Consider the following 17,588-nt stretch of genomic DNA (forward strand, 5'->3'; position numbering starts at 1 on the left):
CAGCCCTTTTTTGCGCACATTTCCTGGAGCAGCTGCTTAATAGGATTTGTCCAGTAGGATCAAGCTATGGGAATTCTCTTCATTCTTTATCCTTTTTAGGCATTTGCAAACTTTTGATTTTTTTGGGATGAGGAAATTCTTTCTCACACTCCCCCCCCCCCCCCCCCCCATGTATTCACCCACGTGTGCTGTACCGTGTATCACTCATTCCTCTTTCTAAATGAATGCTTCTCTTGAACCTGCTATGGCACTAACACAAGTCTCAAACATTTCTAAAAATCTCCCGAGCTGCAGCCCCAAATATGGCATGTCTCTGATGCCCGTACAAGCCCTCTTATGCCTAAACTTAGCGGCTGTGGAATTTCTGCTACTTCCTTAGGATTATTAACATAAAATCCTGGAAGTAGGAGATGGTGAAATTCTGTGCTTGCCTGTGCTGCTGTATGATACACGGGAGAGTTATACCTGCGATTGCTGCAGACTGCTGGCATTTTATTCTTTCAACTACATGGCATGCTCATCCGCTGATATAGAACTAGAGTGTGCCAGCAAAAACGAATACCTATTAATGTCAACAAGTAGCAGTAATGTGCATCCCTAATGTACAACAGAGGAGGTTGTGCCCAGGAATGTGTCCAATATTGGAGGTGTTAGACGTTGCTAAGTCACCAGCAGTAGTAATGATGGATGCATACTAATAGTGCCCAGTAACGTGCCAGCAGCAATAGTATTTCCCCTTAATAAGCTGCCAGTGATACTAATGCACAATAATGTAAGTAATATTAATGATTTATTAATGGGCCTTAATATTACTGTTGATACGGTATTTGCCCTTATTAGCACATATGGTGTAGTGATGCCCAGTATACCACCAGTAAAGATAATACCCATCAATGTGAATGCAGAAGTATTTTAGTTGTATGGGTAGTGCTGAGTAATCTGACATCACTCCTGCCGTTGTCTGCTTCTGACCAGCAGTGTGCTTTCTCTTGTAGAGCTGCCCATGTGGCACATAAAGTCCCCTTGTGGAGGTAATGTGAGGGCTGAACACCAGCTTCTAACTGGCTAAGTGAGGTGTGACTCCTGCACTGTTACTCACTACAGCGATAACCATACTGGGCCCTGACCCCTCAGGTATAGCAGCTGTGGTGCCAGGCAAACGTAAAAAAAAAACCCCATAAAGTTGTATGTATTAGACGAAATCCATGTCTTCTGATGCATTGATTTTGTCCCCACCTATATTTTTAATGGCCATATGCAGCCACAGGGTTAGCCTGAGGGCCACCAATTTGGCACCATTAATGTTGATTGGTAAAAGTAGCTTGGAGCCCTTCATGGCATAATATTGGCAATAGGCAATCTTTCTTTACCATGCCAATATATTCTTCAGTGTTAAAAATGCTCTGGCAACCAGTCTCTGGTAATTGTGGGTGGAGGATCTCTGGGCATGGAGGACAAGTAAGGCAGTGTGATGTGCATTGGGGTAGCCATTGAAGAGATGCGTTAATTCCAAATTGAACCCTCGTTCTGCTCTACAAACCCAGTTGTCAGTCGGGCTCCTGGAGACCTGCATGCATTGTAAACCAGTTTACGAGGCTGCCATTTGTGAGAGGCGCTTGTAACTTCACATAAAAACTGCTATAAATGGTCTGAACCCAGTAGTCTGTGACACGCTAGGATTATTAGTTTGTTCGGATATACAGGAGTAGGTGTATCTATTTTTGCATCGGGACAGGAAACTGTTTCTATAAACCACAACTCCCTGGTTGTACTCTGATGGCCTGTAGATACTGAGCAGATGGCTGGACTCCTCCTCTGCTATCTGTAATGTCCTCTATGATCAGGGTACACATCTATAGATTTCCATATGTAAATGTCTGTCCCTGAAATCACTTTGAAGCCACAGCATCCTATATAACGTGTTTATGCCGTATGGAGCCTCTCTAATGTTTTAGTATCTATTTTTCTCACTAACCCATTGTCTGTATACTACGGTACCTCATGCCTCTGATCTCCCTACGTTCTAGAGAGCAGCTAGACTGCATAATCTGTCCGTCCCACAAATGACTGTCTCCACTCTGTTAGTGACAGTACAGTATAATGGCAGCTACTAGTATTCTGGTTGGTCGTCTGTTCTAGCTCAGTTTAGTGCAAGTGTAGACAATGCAGGGTTTAGGAGTAAATTAAATGAAGGTGGCATGGTGGATGAACATTCAGTTGTAATGACGGAAGTGAAGTGCCAGCAGCAGTTTTTAGGCCCATTGACTGCCTGTGTCCTGGGATTTATCCAGCTCTAGTTTAGTGCTACTAGTATTCATGGGTTAGGTCTGACAAGTAACATACAAGCGGGGCCTCTGCTTTGTACAGAGGATGGCTTTACAATGGTAAATAGGAGCATACTCTGCTCCTCCGCAGCATTCCACAGATGTCACCTATAGGATAAGCTTAGTATGCCAATGACGTGTCTCTTTGCCTTGCCGTTTACATTTTAGAAGTGCAAAGTATACATTTAATGCATAGTTTCCGTTTGTTAATGGCAATCCCTCATGTTTCTTTGACACTAAATCTGCCTCTTGTTCTGTGTGGAGAATGGAATTCACAAGTGTCCCGACCAGAGAACATTTGTCAGTGCTCAGAATCTGGTAACCGTGAGCGCGTTCCAGCGGAAATGCTCAGAGGCAGGAAACCCGTCTACTGGACGGGGAGAGACTTCTGTTCTGATAATAGTGGTTTGTTTCAACACCTAAACTGTCGGCCCCAGCTACTGCAACTTCCCATTGTGCAAGGATGGGGTTAATTGTGTGCGTGGGAGCCTGCTTACTAGTTCTGTGAATCCAGGGGCCACTAAATACATTTTGTGGTTTAACACTGTCCCCACACATTTCTGGCCTTCCTGTCCTGTGTTTTAAAATTCCTTATGTCGCTGATGCTTTCAGCTTGATTGTCTCTAGATGTGTGCATTTGTTGGACTGTGTCCCAGCCAGGAAGTGCTACATCATTCTCACTAAAAGATGCAAACAGAGTAGTCTGATATTCCACAAACAGCCAAAATAGACTGCTTAAATGTCTAAGGGTTGTACACTCCATGTGGCAGGGAATGTGGACTTGCCCTGTATGAACTCAGATTTCCTGCCTTGCCTGTACCTTCCGACTGATAAAGTGCTTGCAACATTTGAGACACAGGTTCTTCCTGCCCTACCTTTCTGCTCTAAATTTTATTAGTTATTTGTTAGTCGTGGGGCAGGAAACGGCCTCTGTGCTCATGACAACCATGCCTGCTATATGGTTTAACCAGTGAAGGATTAGTCCTTGCACCCTCCTCTCTGATACTCCGACGACTGTACAATTCTGTTAAAGTAGTTAGCATGCGAGCACCACATTTCCTGTGACATTGTCAGTGTGCTCTGCCCTGACGTCTAAATAACTATTTGCCCAGCAGGGATGCGCACGGAGCAATGGCGAAGCTGTGTATTTAGTCTTACAAGATGCAGCTTTGATGCCACATTCATGGGAATCTTCTTGTTTAGATGAATGACTGATTTCACGACCTGCCTGTGCCACATTCCTCCAAGCTGAGCTAATGCCATCCACGCTGGTTAGCCTGAGGCAGAAAGGGTGGGGACCAGCTGGCCTAATCCATTCATTTACATTGTTGCCTGGCTCTTTACCTGATAACCAGCTTATTAAGCAACAATAGACATGTAATAAACTACCCACCAGGGTAATGTTATCAGGAGATCGTTACTGTATTTAAATTCAAACTAGTGACCCAGTAAATCTGGTTCCCTTCACTCTTTTCTTGAAGCTCCTCCTAGTAATCTTTCATTACAAGCTGAGGTTTAGCCCACAGCCAAATAGCAGACTTGTAAGCTTTCTGGGGATGAGGTGGGAAACTTGTTCCCCTCCAGCTGCTGTGGAACTGGAAGTCCCTGTATTCCCTGTTAGACTACAAGCATGTACCATATTACATCTATTTACTGTGTCTTAGTGTAAAGGAAATTACCTTCTCTGGTTATTAGTGTTTGATCACTGGGTATCTAGAGATTCTCAGAGTGTCATACATTCAGTGTTTTCCTGGACTCATCCTAGCATTGTGTTGATATATGATGAGGCTCCCTGAAGACATGCTACAACATGACTGGTCAAAATTCAGTGTGGATCTAATGCCAGGGGTACATTTTACTATCGGAGCAGTAGCCCATTTTCCTGATCTCTACATGCAACCAGTAGGACCTCAGTTGTCTGGTGTTGCAGTTAGTGTCCTCCACTAGGGGAAACCATAACACTGTAAAATAACCACTTGGATTATGTAGAATCTTGATAAAGTGCAGTGAACAATCATTACTGCACGATTCCTTGTTTTTACTTTGTTTGATTTAGGCTGGGGGCGTGTGGGAGGGGGGGTATAGTGCTGCGTCCTCCGTTCCACATTTGGTTGTAAAATGTTACTCATTTGCCTTTAGCACCCCCAGTCTTACCCCGCCCACACCACAAGGAATGAAGTGACAGTTGTCCCAGCTCTTTATTCTGCTAATTTACACATCAGGACTTGCTGTCCTTTCGTAACTGTCTACCAAAAACCTGTATTTGTGGAAAATGGCCACGCTCTCTCTCGTCTCTATATAAGACAATGATGTGACATCCAGTCATAAAGGCAGGCCTTATCGTATACTGTAGTGCAGGGGTTAATTTGGGCTCTTTCTACAATTCTCTCAGCTGCCACCACCAACTTAAACCTCCATAACTTCACTTGTTTGACTTCTACTTAAATGAGTTCTGCTATACATTATATAAAATATATAAACATGTAACAGTACTAACTTCTACCAACCAACTAAAATAGTTTGTGCTTAGCCATTTTGAGTGAAGTTAGCAGTAAACACAGTCCATATGCTGCAGTCTTATGGTAGTAAGTGGTCTCTGTAATGGGTTTATATAGCAGAGGTGGTTTGTGCTATGCACTCGCTGTATAAGCTATTAATGCTTGGCTATATATAAAGTAATGCAACAGGCCATCTTATTACAGAGGGTCTCAGCCAGATGAGCACATTAGGTGTGGCAGCCAGTAGTGAGTGTACAGGGCAAGTCCTTGCATACAGAGCACAGGGTGTGTACATAGGGGGAAGTGCTTGTTACTGCTGCCGGTTCACATTCCACACACCTCACCTGCCCCCTTCTCAAGGACACCCCTATGCTGCATATGAAACTATGACCTGGAAGGTGGAAGAATGTGAGGAATTAGGCTATTTGCGTGCTTTGGCTGGGCTGGGCTCCCAGCGAGGGGACAGGGTGTTGTAATTCTTTTCACTGTGGAACAATGGAAATTTCTAATCTGCAGGTGGAAGAATTTGCCAGCACAGTATGAGTAAGTGCCAGTGCTGTAGCAGGTGCTGTGTCCAAGGATGTCATCAGCCTCATATTGATGCAATAGAGGGGTGTGTCTGTAGGGTCTCCTATGCAACACCCTGTGACTGTATCTGCTGTGCAGAACCCTCTTCTAATTATCACCTGGCATTGTATCAATGTGAAACCTGTCTATTGCTACATAGTACTCTTGGAGCCAGGCCCTATTGAATGCATGGGATTGAAACAAAACAATGACTGCATGTAATTGCAGAGATCCGTGTTAATAAAGTCACAAACGACATTACTTTTTCTGTGTGTGTTCAAATGTAATGAAGCCAATCATATTGTAGTTTGTGTTGTGAGCTGACATACAGGAGTAAAGCTTGTGTATTTACAAAGGATAACTGTGAGCAATAATTGTGCGCCTATTTCAGGAGCTGTGAGTCAGAGGGGGGGCATCAGGAAATGACCCAGATTTGTTTTTCGTATTCGAAATATCTGGGCTGACACCTGTTCCCTGCTCCGAGATGGAAGTTACACCCCCGGGCTCTGCCCAACTGGCATTTGTTGGGTGGTGCCGTGTCATGCATGAGTTCAGAGACCTTTCTACTCCTCTGTGAATCATTCATTCTCTGGTTCCAGTTAAATATTCCAGTGTAATAATTACCCAACAGTTGGTTATTTTATTAGGGATGACATGGAATGTCCACTTTGGGGGATTTATGAAATGCGTCTACCATGATGTGTTGATCTCTAACGCCATATGGTGGAGCTTTGTTTTGTGGTTTTTTTGCATGTGTTTTTGCATTTTATTAATGCAGGCAAAACATATTAAGAAACAATCCTCACTGTACATCTTGCCATAAAGCACACATCAGAAAGATACATGTAGATAGCCATTAAGTAATCGTACAGTGGGCATAGGCTTTGCTGATTTCTACATTTGCATTTAGGTTAATCCTTTAACTATTCAGTCACAGATTGCATAGTGTTCCCCATTATTTTGGGAGGCATGGCCTCTGCTTGCATTAAGCAGGCGATACACAATTGTTTCCTTGTACCTGGAAGGGGGGATGGGAGGATCTTTTCAAGAGTTTGAATAAAGAATCCCTGGGAATAACAACTTGTAATAAGATCTTGAATATTGTTCCTACTGGTTGTCAATGTACAATCATGATATTTAGTACAAATATTGGCAAGGCAACTCAATAAGGATTATAGAGGGTGGGGGCACAATGTTAGTTAGAGATGGTAGTGTATTACTCGTGTGGGGGGGGGGCTTAAGTTGGATGCAGTGTCAATTTAATTAAAGCAAAAATTGCGATTGACTAAAAGATCATTTATCACATCTAATCTATATCCAGCCAATTTTGAACATTGTCTGTATAATGTAATTTTATAAACTGAGTTTTTTTTCCTTTTCTGATATTTCCAAATTTCAGTATTGCACATACACCGCAAATGTGCTCTAGTGTTCTCCCCAAACATTTGACAGCTGGGTGGCATTAAGAAGTAACCAGGTTAGGGCAGTTGTAATATTGAAAAAGGTAAAACATGCCAGGACTGGTCAGACTGGTGATCAGTGGTCTAACGCACACTGCTGGCTGTAGTGCTCACATAGTGCCTGTTATAGGAGAAACAATGGTTTACTCAATTATAATAGGACTCTGTTGGGCTCCAGGAGCCAGGTGGCAAGTAAAAAGTCGGGTGAAGAACCCAGGAAATAGGTGCTGGGGGGGGGGGACACTGTGCTGTATTATTGTAACAGCTTGGATCTTAGGGTTATACACTGGTCAGTAGTGTTGTTCACATATCGCTTTCATAAGGTCTGATTTTGCCTGTGATAAAAAATTAAAATTAGTGAGGTTGAAGTCCCATGGGTCTTGGTCTTGTAGTGCTACCTGTTTTGAGCCTGGCTTTGATCTTTCTCCTCTTCCCACAGACTTTCACTGCTTGGTGTAACTCTCACCTAAGGAAGGCTGGCACGCAGATTGAGAACATAGATGAGGATTTCCGCGATGGTTTAAAGCTCATGTTACTTCTGGAAGTTATTTCAGGTGAGCTACAGACACTGGTCCTAGCCGAGTACTAGGATAGGTAAGAGCTGCAGTTATGTTGACGCACTGAAAAGATCCGTGGATGAGCGAGGACCATCCCACACTGTACACAGGGTCTTATGTCGGAGCACAGAGTAGATTACACAGGGTCTTATGTCGGAGCACAGAGTAGATTACACAGGGTCTTATGTCGGAGCACAGAGTAGATTACACAGGGTCTTATGTCGGAGCACAGAGTAGATTACACAGGGTCTTATGTCGGAGCACAGAGTAGATTAGCAGCTTGTCGGTGCTGACTGGAAACTTCTGTTAAAAATAAATAAAAACTATAGAATGACACCTGTGTGATCAATGACTTTTGTTTTTTCTCAGGGGAGCGTCTCCCCAAACCAGAACGAGGCAAGATGAGGGTTCATAAAATCAATAACGTCAATAAAGCCTTGGACTTCATAGCCAGCAAAGGAGTGAAGCTCGTCTCTATCGGAGCTGAAGGTACGCTTGATTAAGTGAATGCAAGGACACTGAATTTACATCTGATTTAACCCCACAACCTAATTTCTCTGCATTAGTTTATATAAATGTCATTTCCGCATAGTGCTCTGTCTCCCAAACACATTCTGTGATTTTGGCATGTCTTCGGCTACAAAAGGTTTAAATACTGAATTGCATCAGTCTAACACTGTGAAATTATCTTTGGTAATTAAAAGGCTGCTAATGTGCTAGTTGAGGTGTTTGAACATTATCTGAATAATTGAGCAGTACTGTGTTGTTTCCTCTATCCTTCCCCTACTCCTGTGTTTAAAGTGCTCACCTTCACACAGTGGAGGCTGGCATTTTGTTGGGCACGGCAAACATTCGCTAGAATCCAGCCAATCAGTTCAGTAGGAGCCAGTGATGTCACTGGGATGTCTGTGAATTTATAAGACTGCCTTTTGAACGGTTGTCAAAGTACCGTTATCGATGTCATTAAATGTATGCGCTAAATTTTCACAAATATTGATCTGCCCACAAAATGGCTTCCTTCACCAGTACATTACTCTGAATCACAGGTAAGCAAAACATTATACGTCTCATTAACCAAATCCAGGAGACTGCTATCTAGGGAAGTCTCCAATTTATAGAAATCCACCCACAAGTCCAGGGCCGTACGCTTCTATGTGTGATATTGTCTGGAATGCTCATGCTGTGAATCTTACAATGTCTGAGCACAGGGTATAAACTGGTGGTGTAGTTTGGAGCACTGTTAATAGGCTTAATTTCTTCCAGAAATCGTGGACGGCAATGCTAAAATGACATTGGGTATGATCTGGACTATTATCCTTCGGTTTGCCATTCAAGATATTTCTGTTGAGGGTAAGTGTACGGACGTCTTGGTTGAGCTGCTTGTTCTCTCTTGTTCCCTGTACTCTCAGATTAAACTTCCCTTTTTTTCTGTCTCCTCAGAGACGTCTGCAAAGGAAGGATTATTGCTGTGGTGTCAGAGGAAGACTGCGCCTTACAAAAACGTCAATGTACAGAACTTCCACATCAGGTAACACGTTGTCTTCAGCAGATTCTACTTGTAATCTCTCTGCCCCACAGTCCTTGGTTTAAAGAACCTCACTACTAATCTGTAGCAGTCAGTGTTCCAGATTGTTGCAGGATTGTGACTTGCTCCTCTGTCCCAAATCCAGGGCCCTGAGATTGTACGCTCTCCTCGTAACTTAATCTGGGGCCCTGAGATTGTACGCTCTCCTCGTAACTTAATCTGGGGCCCTGAGATTGTACGCTCTCCTCGTAACTTAATCTGGGGCCCTGAGATTGTACGCTCTCCTCGTAACTTAATCTGGGGCCCTGAGATTGTACGCTCTCCTCGTAACTTAATCTGGGGCCCTGAGTTTGTACGCTCTCCCCGTAACTTAATCTGGGGCCCTGAGCTTGTACGCTCTCCTCGTAACTTAATCTGGGGCCCTGAGCTTGTACGCTCTCCTCGTAACTTAATCTGGGGCCCTGAGATTGTACGCTCTCCTCGTAACTTAATCTGGGGCCCTGAGTTTGTATGCTCTCCCCGTAACTTAATCTGGGGCCCTGAGCTTGTACGCTCTCCTCGTAACTTAATCTGGGGCCCTGAGCTTGTACGCTCTCCTCGTAACTTAATCTGGGGCCCTGAGCTTGTACGCTCTCCTCGTAACTTAATCTGGGGCCCTGAGCTTGTACGCTCTCCTCGTAACTTAATCTGGGGCCCTGAGCTTGTATGCTCTCCTCGTAACTTAATCTGGGGCCCTGAGCTTGTACGCTCTCCTCGTAACTTAATCTGGGGCCCTGAGCTGTTACTTTTACATTATATTCTAACCTGTGGTTCTGGGACATCTACACATCCTTTAATTTCTATTTTGACTGACACATTTCTTAACCATCACCCTGCTTGGCATACTACTAATGTTACTCATTGGCTTTGGGACACTGACTCAATCCTTTCTCTCTGGCTAATCTGTGGCTCTCTTGCAGTTGGAAGGATGGCCTGGCTTTCAACGCCTTGATCCACAGACACCGGCCAGAGCTTATAGAATATGATAAACTGAGAAAGGTAAGATTACACTTTTGTAATGTGACTACAAAGCCTCATTCTTGCTGTACTGACCATTCATCAAGTTGACTATATCACTTTCCAGGTAAATCTTCATTAAACTCCCCTAATTTCATATTGCTCTTGTCTCTTAGGATGATCCAGTTACTAACTTGAACAATGCCTTTGAAGTGGCTGAGAAGTATTTGGATATCCCCAAGATGTTGGATGCTGAAGGTGAGGATCCCAATTTGTGGTCTTCAGAGTTTCATGAGCGATTAAACCGCTGACTTTTATATGCGCTGCTTAATCACCAAAGTACGATGCATAGTAATGAATGGAGGCTCTGCAATCACTGGTTCAGCCTTTATCCATGTATTATGGTTTTAGTGCTTTAAGACAGCATTTTAATCACTCATTGACATGACTCTAAATCTTCCTCTGAATGGAGATTGAAGGCAGGTAATACCCAGATGTATTCCCGTTACAGCCACCGGCTGTGTAACTCGTAGTGTTTTAGATAAATTTCTTAGTGAACGAAAATGGCGTCTGAACCTTGTTCCCTGTGCCTCAACCTATTTCCTTCATTTCCAGACATTGTCAACACCGCTCGCCCCGATGAGAAGGCTATCATGACATACGTGTCCTCTTTCTACCACGCCTTCTCAGGAGCCCAGAAGGTAGTGTGTGGGGCGGCCGCAGTGCCTCCACCTGTCTCCTCTCTTTTCTGCATGCCTAATTTCCTGCTCCTTTTGCAGATGCGCGGCATGCTGCCACCTCGCTTTGTGTCGGGAATCTCTTGGTCTGCTTAGAACAATCTTCTTCTCTAGCTATTAAGAGAAGTAAAGAGCCCTGCAACGGTGACCAGCTCTGCCTCCCAACTTTTCATTCCTGACACATACTGAGGGCAGAGAGGTGCAGATCTAGGACAGAAGCCCCTCGCCTGGCTCCTGACTGGCCCTGCACCCTCTCACTCTGCTCTTGTCCTTCTCTCTCTTCTCTGCACAGATATTGTGGGCACTCTCAGGCCTGATGAGAAGGCCATAATGACCTACGTTTCCTGCTTCTACCACGCTTTTTCTGGGGCTCAGAAGGTGAGCAGCTGCTGCTTTCATCTCCTGCTGGGTGTTTAACCGGTTTCTGTATTCATTGTCCCTGCTTGTACTACTCCAACTATCTCTGACTGCTGGCACATGAAGTGCAGTTTTCTGATGTATATATTTGAATTTACAGTAATCGAATCTTACATGTTTGTATGTGATATAAAGATAACCCAGCTAATGCTCAATGCAGAAGTATCGGCTTCTGCTTTAAGGCTGCTTCCACTCTATAGCAGCTAACTGTGTGTGTGACTATTTGTAATGGGCTCGTGGAGAGATCAGATGACTCTAATCTCATTGCTCTTGCAACAGTAAAGCTCCACATAACTCCAATTTCCCTGGTTTATGTACAAGCCACTTGCCTTAAGGAGTCCACTCTTAATGAACTGCTGATGTGTAATATTGCACTGGGGAGGGGGGGTGTGTTTTTGTTTTTTTGGTATTTTTTCCCCCCATTTAACATCACTTTTATCATAAAGTAGCTTATTTCACTTTGAGTTGCCAGAGAGCTGCTAAGTAGCATATAACTCACTGTGTAATCCTCAATGAGCAAGTGAATTCATGAATTTAATATATTTGAAAAGCTGAATAAGATGCATGAAATAATTGTAGTGTATAGTGTGATCACAGTAAGTCCATCATGCTGTTTATCACTCCTCTGCAGCAAGTTTCCATGTTTGATAGGAGTTGCTTCTCTAACACAACATGCACAGTGGGCTGACGGCTAAGCAGACTTTCTTCATAGAAATGTGCTGTGTGGATGTGTAGATTCATTCTCATGGGAGGGGCCAGTGATGTCAGTTGAGTTACTGACTAGTTTCAGCTTTTTGACCTGTATCTGCCTGAAGATGCCGGTGCAGCCACAGCTACTTGTGTGTAATATTTCACAGTGGAAGCACCACACAATGTATTTTTACCTTGATAGTTCATATCTAAAAATTGTGATTTGGGAATTAGGGGTCCTTTAAACATCATATGGTTTTTCCTGTGTTATGCTCCTTAGATTTCTTTCAGTAATTTGCCTTTACTCCAATAACTAAAAAGGGCGTTAGGATAAACGTTAGACCTGCCCAAAATCTCTCTTGGGATTCATCTAACCCATGTGTCCTGCTTTAGGCTGAGACGGCCGCCAACAGGATCTGCAAAGTCCTGGCTGTGAATCAAGAGAATGAGCACCTGATGGAGGACTACGAGAAGCTGGCCAGTGATGTGAGTCCTTTGTGTTACTTTGTAATCTCTCTAAAGAATACACTGATGTCATAAGGCCATTAAAACAATGGCTTTGAGTGGGACTTTCTTCATTTACCTGATCCCATTTTTTGGGCATTAAAGAAAAGCTGTGGTCCTAATTATGTTGTATGTCATTGGGCTTATGGCACCAACCCAGACAAATGGATAAGAATGATAGATGTAGTGGGGGAGGGGTGTGGCAAGGGGCTGAGAGTTGGAATGGTGCTAAAGAATTAAAACGAGGGCTCTTTAGTGAATATGAACTTCTGCAAGTATGCTTTTATAGATGCAAAGATGTTCTGTTCGTATAAATTCTCTATTTCCCCCAGTTTGCCAAAAGTAAGGATCACGTTTACAGTTCCTTTAACGTTTCCAAGCCTTTATTTCTGTATGCAATAACTTCCCAGTAAATATATGAATATGGAGATTTTTAAATGTTCATCATTTTATGTATTATGCAGTGTTGTCTGGGAAATGTAATTAGAATATTCAAGAGTAGCTCATTCCTATTGTAAGAGGCTAAAGAGAGTCTTTGGCATTGTTTGCTTGTACTAGTAGGCCATGCTAGTGTAGTGAGTGGGTCAGGTCTAGGTCTGTCTCTGGGTGTATTTCTGGTAACTGTAATGTTGTCTCCTGGTAGCTCCTGGAGTGGATTAACCGTACAATCCCATGGCTAGAAGATCGTCAGCCCGAGAAGACCATGCAGGATATGCAGCAGAAGCTAGAGGATTTCCGGGATTATCGCCGTGTGCATAAACCACCAAAAGTCCAGGAGAAGTGTCAGCTGGAGATCAACTTCAACACCCTACAAACCAAGCTCAGGCTCAGTAATAGACCTGCATTCATGCCATCTGAAGGAAAGATGGTTTCGGTGAGTGTTTGGGGTAAGGTTGGCTCAATTATGGGAAAGTGTCTGAAACTGGTGTGTGTGGTTTTGTTTTTTTGATTAACTTTGTCTATGCAGTGTGGATGACCAAAATCTACACCAGTATTGCCCTGCTTTTAGTCGCGTCACATTGCCTCCTCCCTTCCTCATTTTAGGACATTAATAATGGTTGGCAGCATCTGGAGCAGTCCGAGAAGGGTTATGAGGAATGGCTCTTGAATGAAATTCGCAGGTTAGAAAGGCTGGACCACTTGGCAGAGAAGTTTCGCCAGAAAGCGTCTATACATGAAGCCTGGACTGAGGGTGTGTACTGTAATCATCTGTGCCTTATTTACATGTGAAATTGCATTTACTAGTCACTAGTGTATAGTGGATGTATTGCAGGGCAGAAACCTGGAATCTTACACATACAATAATGACCTTTGCATATAGCTTATTTGTGAAATGTAGATGTGTTCTGTCCACCATATCGGCCATAATTGTAGTTATGGACACACATGGGAGGCAGCCATTGTGTTTCTCTTTCTTGGATGTTCCTAGTCAATGAATAGGCTGCATTGTCATAACTGTCCTGGCCCTCAGGAAGTGTGGCGGCACCAGACTATCGGTCTACAGCGTTACATCTCTGAGGGAAGGTTGTTTTTAGCCTACATTCAGTACAAGCCTTATATACTTGTTCTTCAATTAGGCAAGGAGACCATGTTGAAGCAGAAGGACTATGAAACTGCCACCCTTGCAGAAATCAAGGCTCTAATCCGTAAACACGAGGCCTTTGAGAGTGACCTGGCAGCTCACCAGGACAGAGTGGAGCAGATTGCAGCCATAGCACAGGAGCTGAAGTGAGTTGACAGAGGGTTGTCTACATAGGTCATACTGCACTGGACATGTTTGAGTTGTTTCCGATTTTAGAATCTGCATAATTTGATGTACATAGTACAAACAAAGGAATTCCTAACCTGGTAACTTATTTAACATATTTGTCTTGAGAACTGTGGAGATCTGGCTGTGTAGTTTTAGCTATGCCGTGATGGTGCAGAGAGATGGCACATATGGTGCTTCTGTGCTCCTTGACATAGGTGTGTTTATAAACACAGTGCATTCATTGTTCACATCTCTTCCACATCGTTATTATAAGAAATTCCAAAGCCAGAGTTTCACAACTTCCACGTCTCCAAGCTTGCCATGGCCGCACTGAATGAAGTCTTTCATTTCACTGACACGTGTAGAGGTTTATTGGAGAGCAGAGAGAGGGCATACACGTGGGTGTGAGCGAATCCTCTCCAGAATATTAAACCACTACTTTGGGCCTGGGGCTGCTGAACATAATGTCTAATTTTCTGTGTCTCTTCCAGTGAACTTGACTATTACGACTCTCCCAGTGTAAACGCACGTTGCCAAAAGATCTGTGACCAGTGGGATGTTCTGGGCTCATTGACACATGGCAGACGAGAGGCCTTAGAGGTGAGGACAGGGACACTTCCCATGTCTCCTGCATAGTGTCTTCCTTGCGATACCTTGCCATTGACTTGACTTGTTTTCCAGCAAACCGAGAAGCACTTGGAGGCTATTGACCAGCTGTACCTGGAGTATGCAAAGAGAGCAGCGCCTTTCAATAACTGGATGGAGGGGGCCATGGAGGACTTGCAGGACATGTTTATTGTGCACACCATTGAAGAGATTGAGGTAATGGCTTTGTTCCTTGTCCCTCAACATGCTGCTGACCTACAGATCTTGCTGTATCTTATGGAGATAATATGGCTCTTCTGCTTTTTTGTTGCAGGGTCTAATCGCAGCCCATGAGCAGTTTAAATCAACGTTGCCGGATGCTGACCGCGAGCGAGAGGCCATTCTCGACATCCAAAGCCAGGCTCAGAAGATTGCTGATTATAACCACATCAAGCTGACCAGTGGTAACCCTTACACCACTGTGTCTCCACAGACCATCAACTCTAAGTGGGACAAGGTAGGTGTTTGTGGCCAGAGGAGGGGTTTTTTTGGGCTCTAGAAGCAATCCTGCATTTTAATGCATAAAATGCTCTGTTACCAGGTTCAACAGCTCGTTCCCAAAAGAGACAATGCTCTGAAAGGAGAACAGGACAAGCAGCAGTCCAACGAGCGCTTACGTTTGCAGTTTGCTAACCAAGCAAATGTGGTGGGACCTTGGATTCAATCAAAAATGGAGGCAAGTTCCTTGTGCTTGTCTTACCAGTTCTCTTTATCCAATAAAGAAAACATTAATTCTTTAACCAGTCAGACCTTATTTGACATTGTGTTTAAAGACCATGACTGGCTGTGTTGGCATGCTGACAGAACCAGTGCCACCTGGTGCACAGGATAGGTACTGCATTTTTTTGTAATAAGTGAAACTTGGGATTTTTTTTAATCAGGCTCCAGATATACCACTATTGCCTACAAAAAAAATTACGGAATAAACATTATGTTCACAGTAGATAGTTTCCTCAGTTAAATAAACCTTTTCCTTCCTGTCCTCTGCACTACACAATGCTATATAATAGCACTTTAGGTTTTACCTAAAGTACATTTGACCCCAGTGCTCTAACCTGGCACACTTTGTAGCACTGCTCTATGAATGGAGCTGTATTTTCCTGTTTACATTTGAGGTAGGAGATAAAATTGGGTTCTCGCATTCATCACCCTTCCGTCGTCCCTAAAATAGAACATTGCAGGCAACCACAACTGCTGTAATTGTTTTCAAAGGCTGAGGCTCTAGAGTAAGTCGCATTCAGGATTGTATTTAAATTTTGGGTGGAATTCTTTACTGGTTTTTAACCATAAGGCATCATAACATGTCCAAGTTTCAATAAGAAGTGTGCATTTTGAAACCTTCGAATGGCCAATTAAAAGCACAAATCATACTCTGAACAGTTTGTAGCCTACCAAATAAGTAGGTATCGCCAAACACAGTGGCTGCCTCCACTGTGTTTGGTGATAGGAGAACTTCCGTCCCGGACAAGACATACTACCGCTTGCCCTTTGGTACAGCAAGCATTTGAGAAAATGTTTAAAATATATGTAGATGGGCATCCACATGATTTATAATATCACTATATGAAAATGCTGCAATGAAATGTATATAATGGGCCATATTTTGTGTTGCTATTTAATGCAAAGCACCTCTGTCCTTCTCTGCAAATACTTACTGCTCTCTTGTCCTTTCAGGAGATTGGTAGGATTGCCATTGAAATGCACGGCACCCTGGAGGACCAGATAAGTCACCTGAAGCAGTACGAACAGAGCGTCATAAGCTACAAGCCCAACATAGACAAACTGGAGCAACAACACCAGCTCATTCAGGAAGCTTTGATCTTCGATAACAAGCACACCAACTACACCATGGAGGTGAGTCGCTGTTTGATTACCCCCATCTGTGTAACTGAGCTCTGAGCGGTCAGTAATCTCATACCTGTCCTTTGCAGCACATCCGTGTTGGTTCAGAACATCTGCTCACCACCATTGCCAGGACCATAAATGAAGTGGAGAACCAGATTTTAACACGTGATGCCAAGGGAATCAGCCAAGAGCAAATGCATGAGTTCAGAGCATCGTTCAACCACTTTGACAAGGTGAGTGAGGGGGACACTATGGATTTTCAGGACAGTCTGTAGTCAAATGGAAGGATATTGTGATAGTAAATTTAGAGACAGTTGGTATTTGCAGTCCATCAATAACCATTATGTGGGAGGGGTAAACCCGTTTGATGTTTCATAACTTTTTCCAGTATTGTCAGAGTACATCTCCCATTTGTCCCAGGTCTCAAAATCATTTTATGCATTCCGTAACGTATTGTTTTTGTTTCTCTTCCATTGTCCTTGTTTTCCACCCATCGCCTCCACCACATTTCACCGCCTGCCTCCTGCCCACCGCTTACTCTTCGGAACCACATGTTCTTTCCCACCATGTTCTGCATGTAACAGGATCATACGGGTGCTCTGGGACCTGAAGAATTCAAAGCTTGTCTCATCAGTCTGGGCTATGATGTGGAAAATGACAGACAGGTACCAAATTACCATGCTAAGCACAACTAATGCTCTCATTTTCTCTCTCTCGCTTTCACTTTTCTTTTATTCTCTCTCCCTCGTTCTTTTGATCTTTACTCATTTCTGCCATGTTTGTCAATATTCTCTTTCTGTCCCTTTCATTATTTTGCTACATCTTACCACCTTCAACTTTTTTCTTTCCTTGGAACTGTCCCTATTTTCTTCTTGCTTCGATTTTGTCTATTACTGTTTCTTGGAAAAGAAAAGAATATCTTCTCTGGATGCTGATGACTTTCGAGCTCTCCTTATCTCTACTGGATACAGTTTGGTATGCTTCTCACATAGATGTAATTCCGTGGTGTCCACTTGTGTGCTCCTGTGATTTCTCCTAGTGTCTGTCAGATCTTTGAGCTTTTCCTTTCCATA

General features: G+C 43.5%; 1 protein-coding gene across 2 annotated transcripts in view; it reads left to right on the plus strand.

Annotated features, from left to right (window-relative positions):
• Positions 1-17,588, plus strand: part of ACTN4 (actinin alpha 4) — a 31,130-nt gene that overhangs the window by 11,790 nt on the left and 1,752 nt on the right. The window contains exons 2-19 of one of the 2 annotated variants that reach the window (XM_075186828.1): positions 7,289-7,403; positions 7,776-7,895; positions 8,670-8,756; positions 8,847-8,934; positions 9,891-9,969; positions 10,104-10,185; positions 10,957-11,042; positions 12,165-12,257; positions 12,919-13,149; positions 13,320-13,467; positions 13,853-14,003; positions 14,517-14,625; positions 14,707-14,847; positions 14,945-15,127; positions 15,212-15,346; positions 16,345-16,524; positions 16,602-16,748; positions 17,100-17,180. In XM_075186828.1, coding sequence (XP_075042929.1) covers positions 7,289-7,403; positions 7,776-7,895; positions 8,670-8,756; positions 8,847-8,934; positions 9,891-9,969; positions 10,104-10,185; positions 10,957-11,042; positions 12,165-12,257; positions 12,919-13,149; positions 13,320-13,467; positions 13,853-14,003; positions 14,517-14,625; positions 14,707-14,847; positions 14,945-15,127; positions 15,212-15,346; positions 16,345-16,524; positions 16,602-16,748; positions 17,100-17,180 — 2,256 coding nt within the window. Of the gene's footprint in view, positions 1-7,288; positions 7,404-7,775; positions 7,896-8,669; positions 8,757-8,846; positions 8,935-9,890; positions 9,970-10,103; positions 10,186-10,542; positions 10,629-10,956; positions 11,043-12,164; positions 12,258-12,918; positions 13,150-13,319; positions 13,468-13,852; positions 14,004-14,516; positions 14,626-14,706; positions 14,848-14,944; positions 15,128-15,211; positions 15,347-16,344; positions 16,525-16,601; positions 16,749-17,099; positions 17,181-17,588 lie in introns of both variants that reach the window. The other variant, XM_075186827.1, reaches the window with a different exon arrangement.

Source organism: Mixophyes fleayi, chromosome 9 (assembly GCF_038048845.1).
Source record: "Mixophyes fleayi isolate aMixFle1 chromosome 9, aMixFle1.hap1, whole genome shotgun sequence".
NCBI lineage: Eukaryota > Metazoa > Chordata > Amphibia > Anura > Limnodynastidae > Mixophyes > Mixophyes fleayi.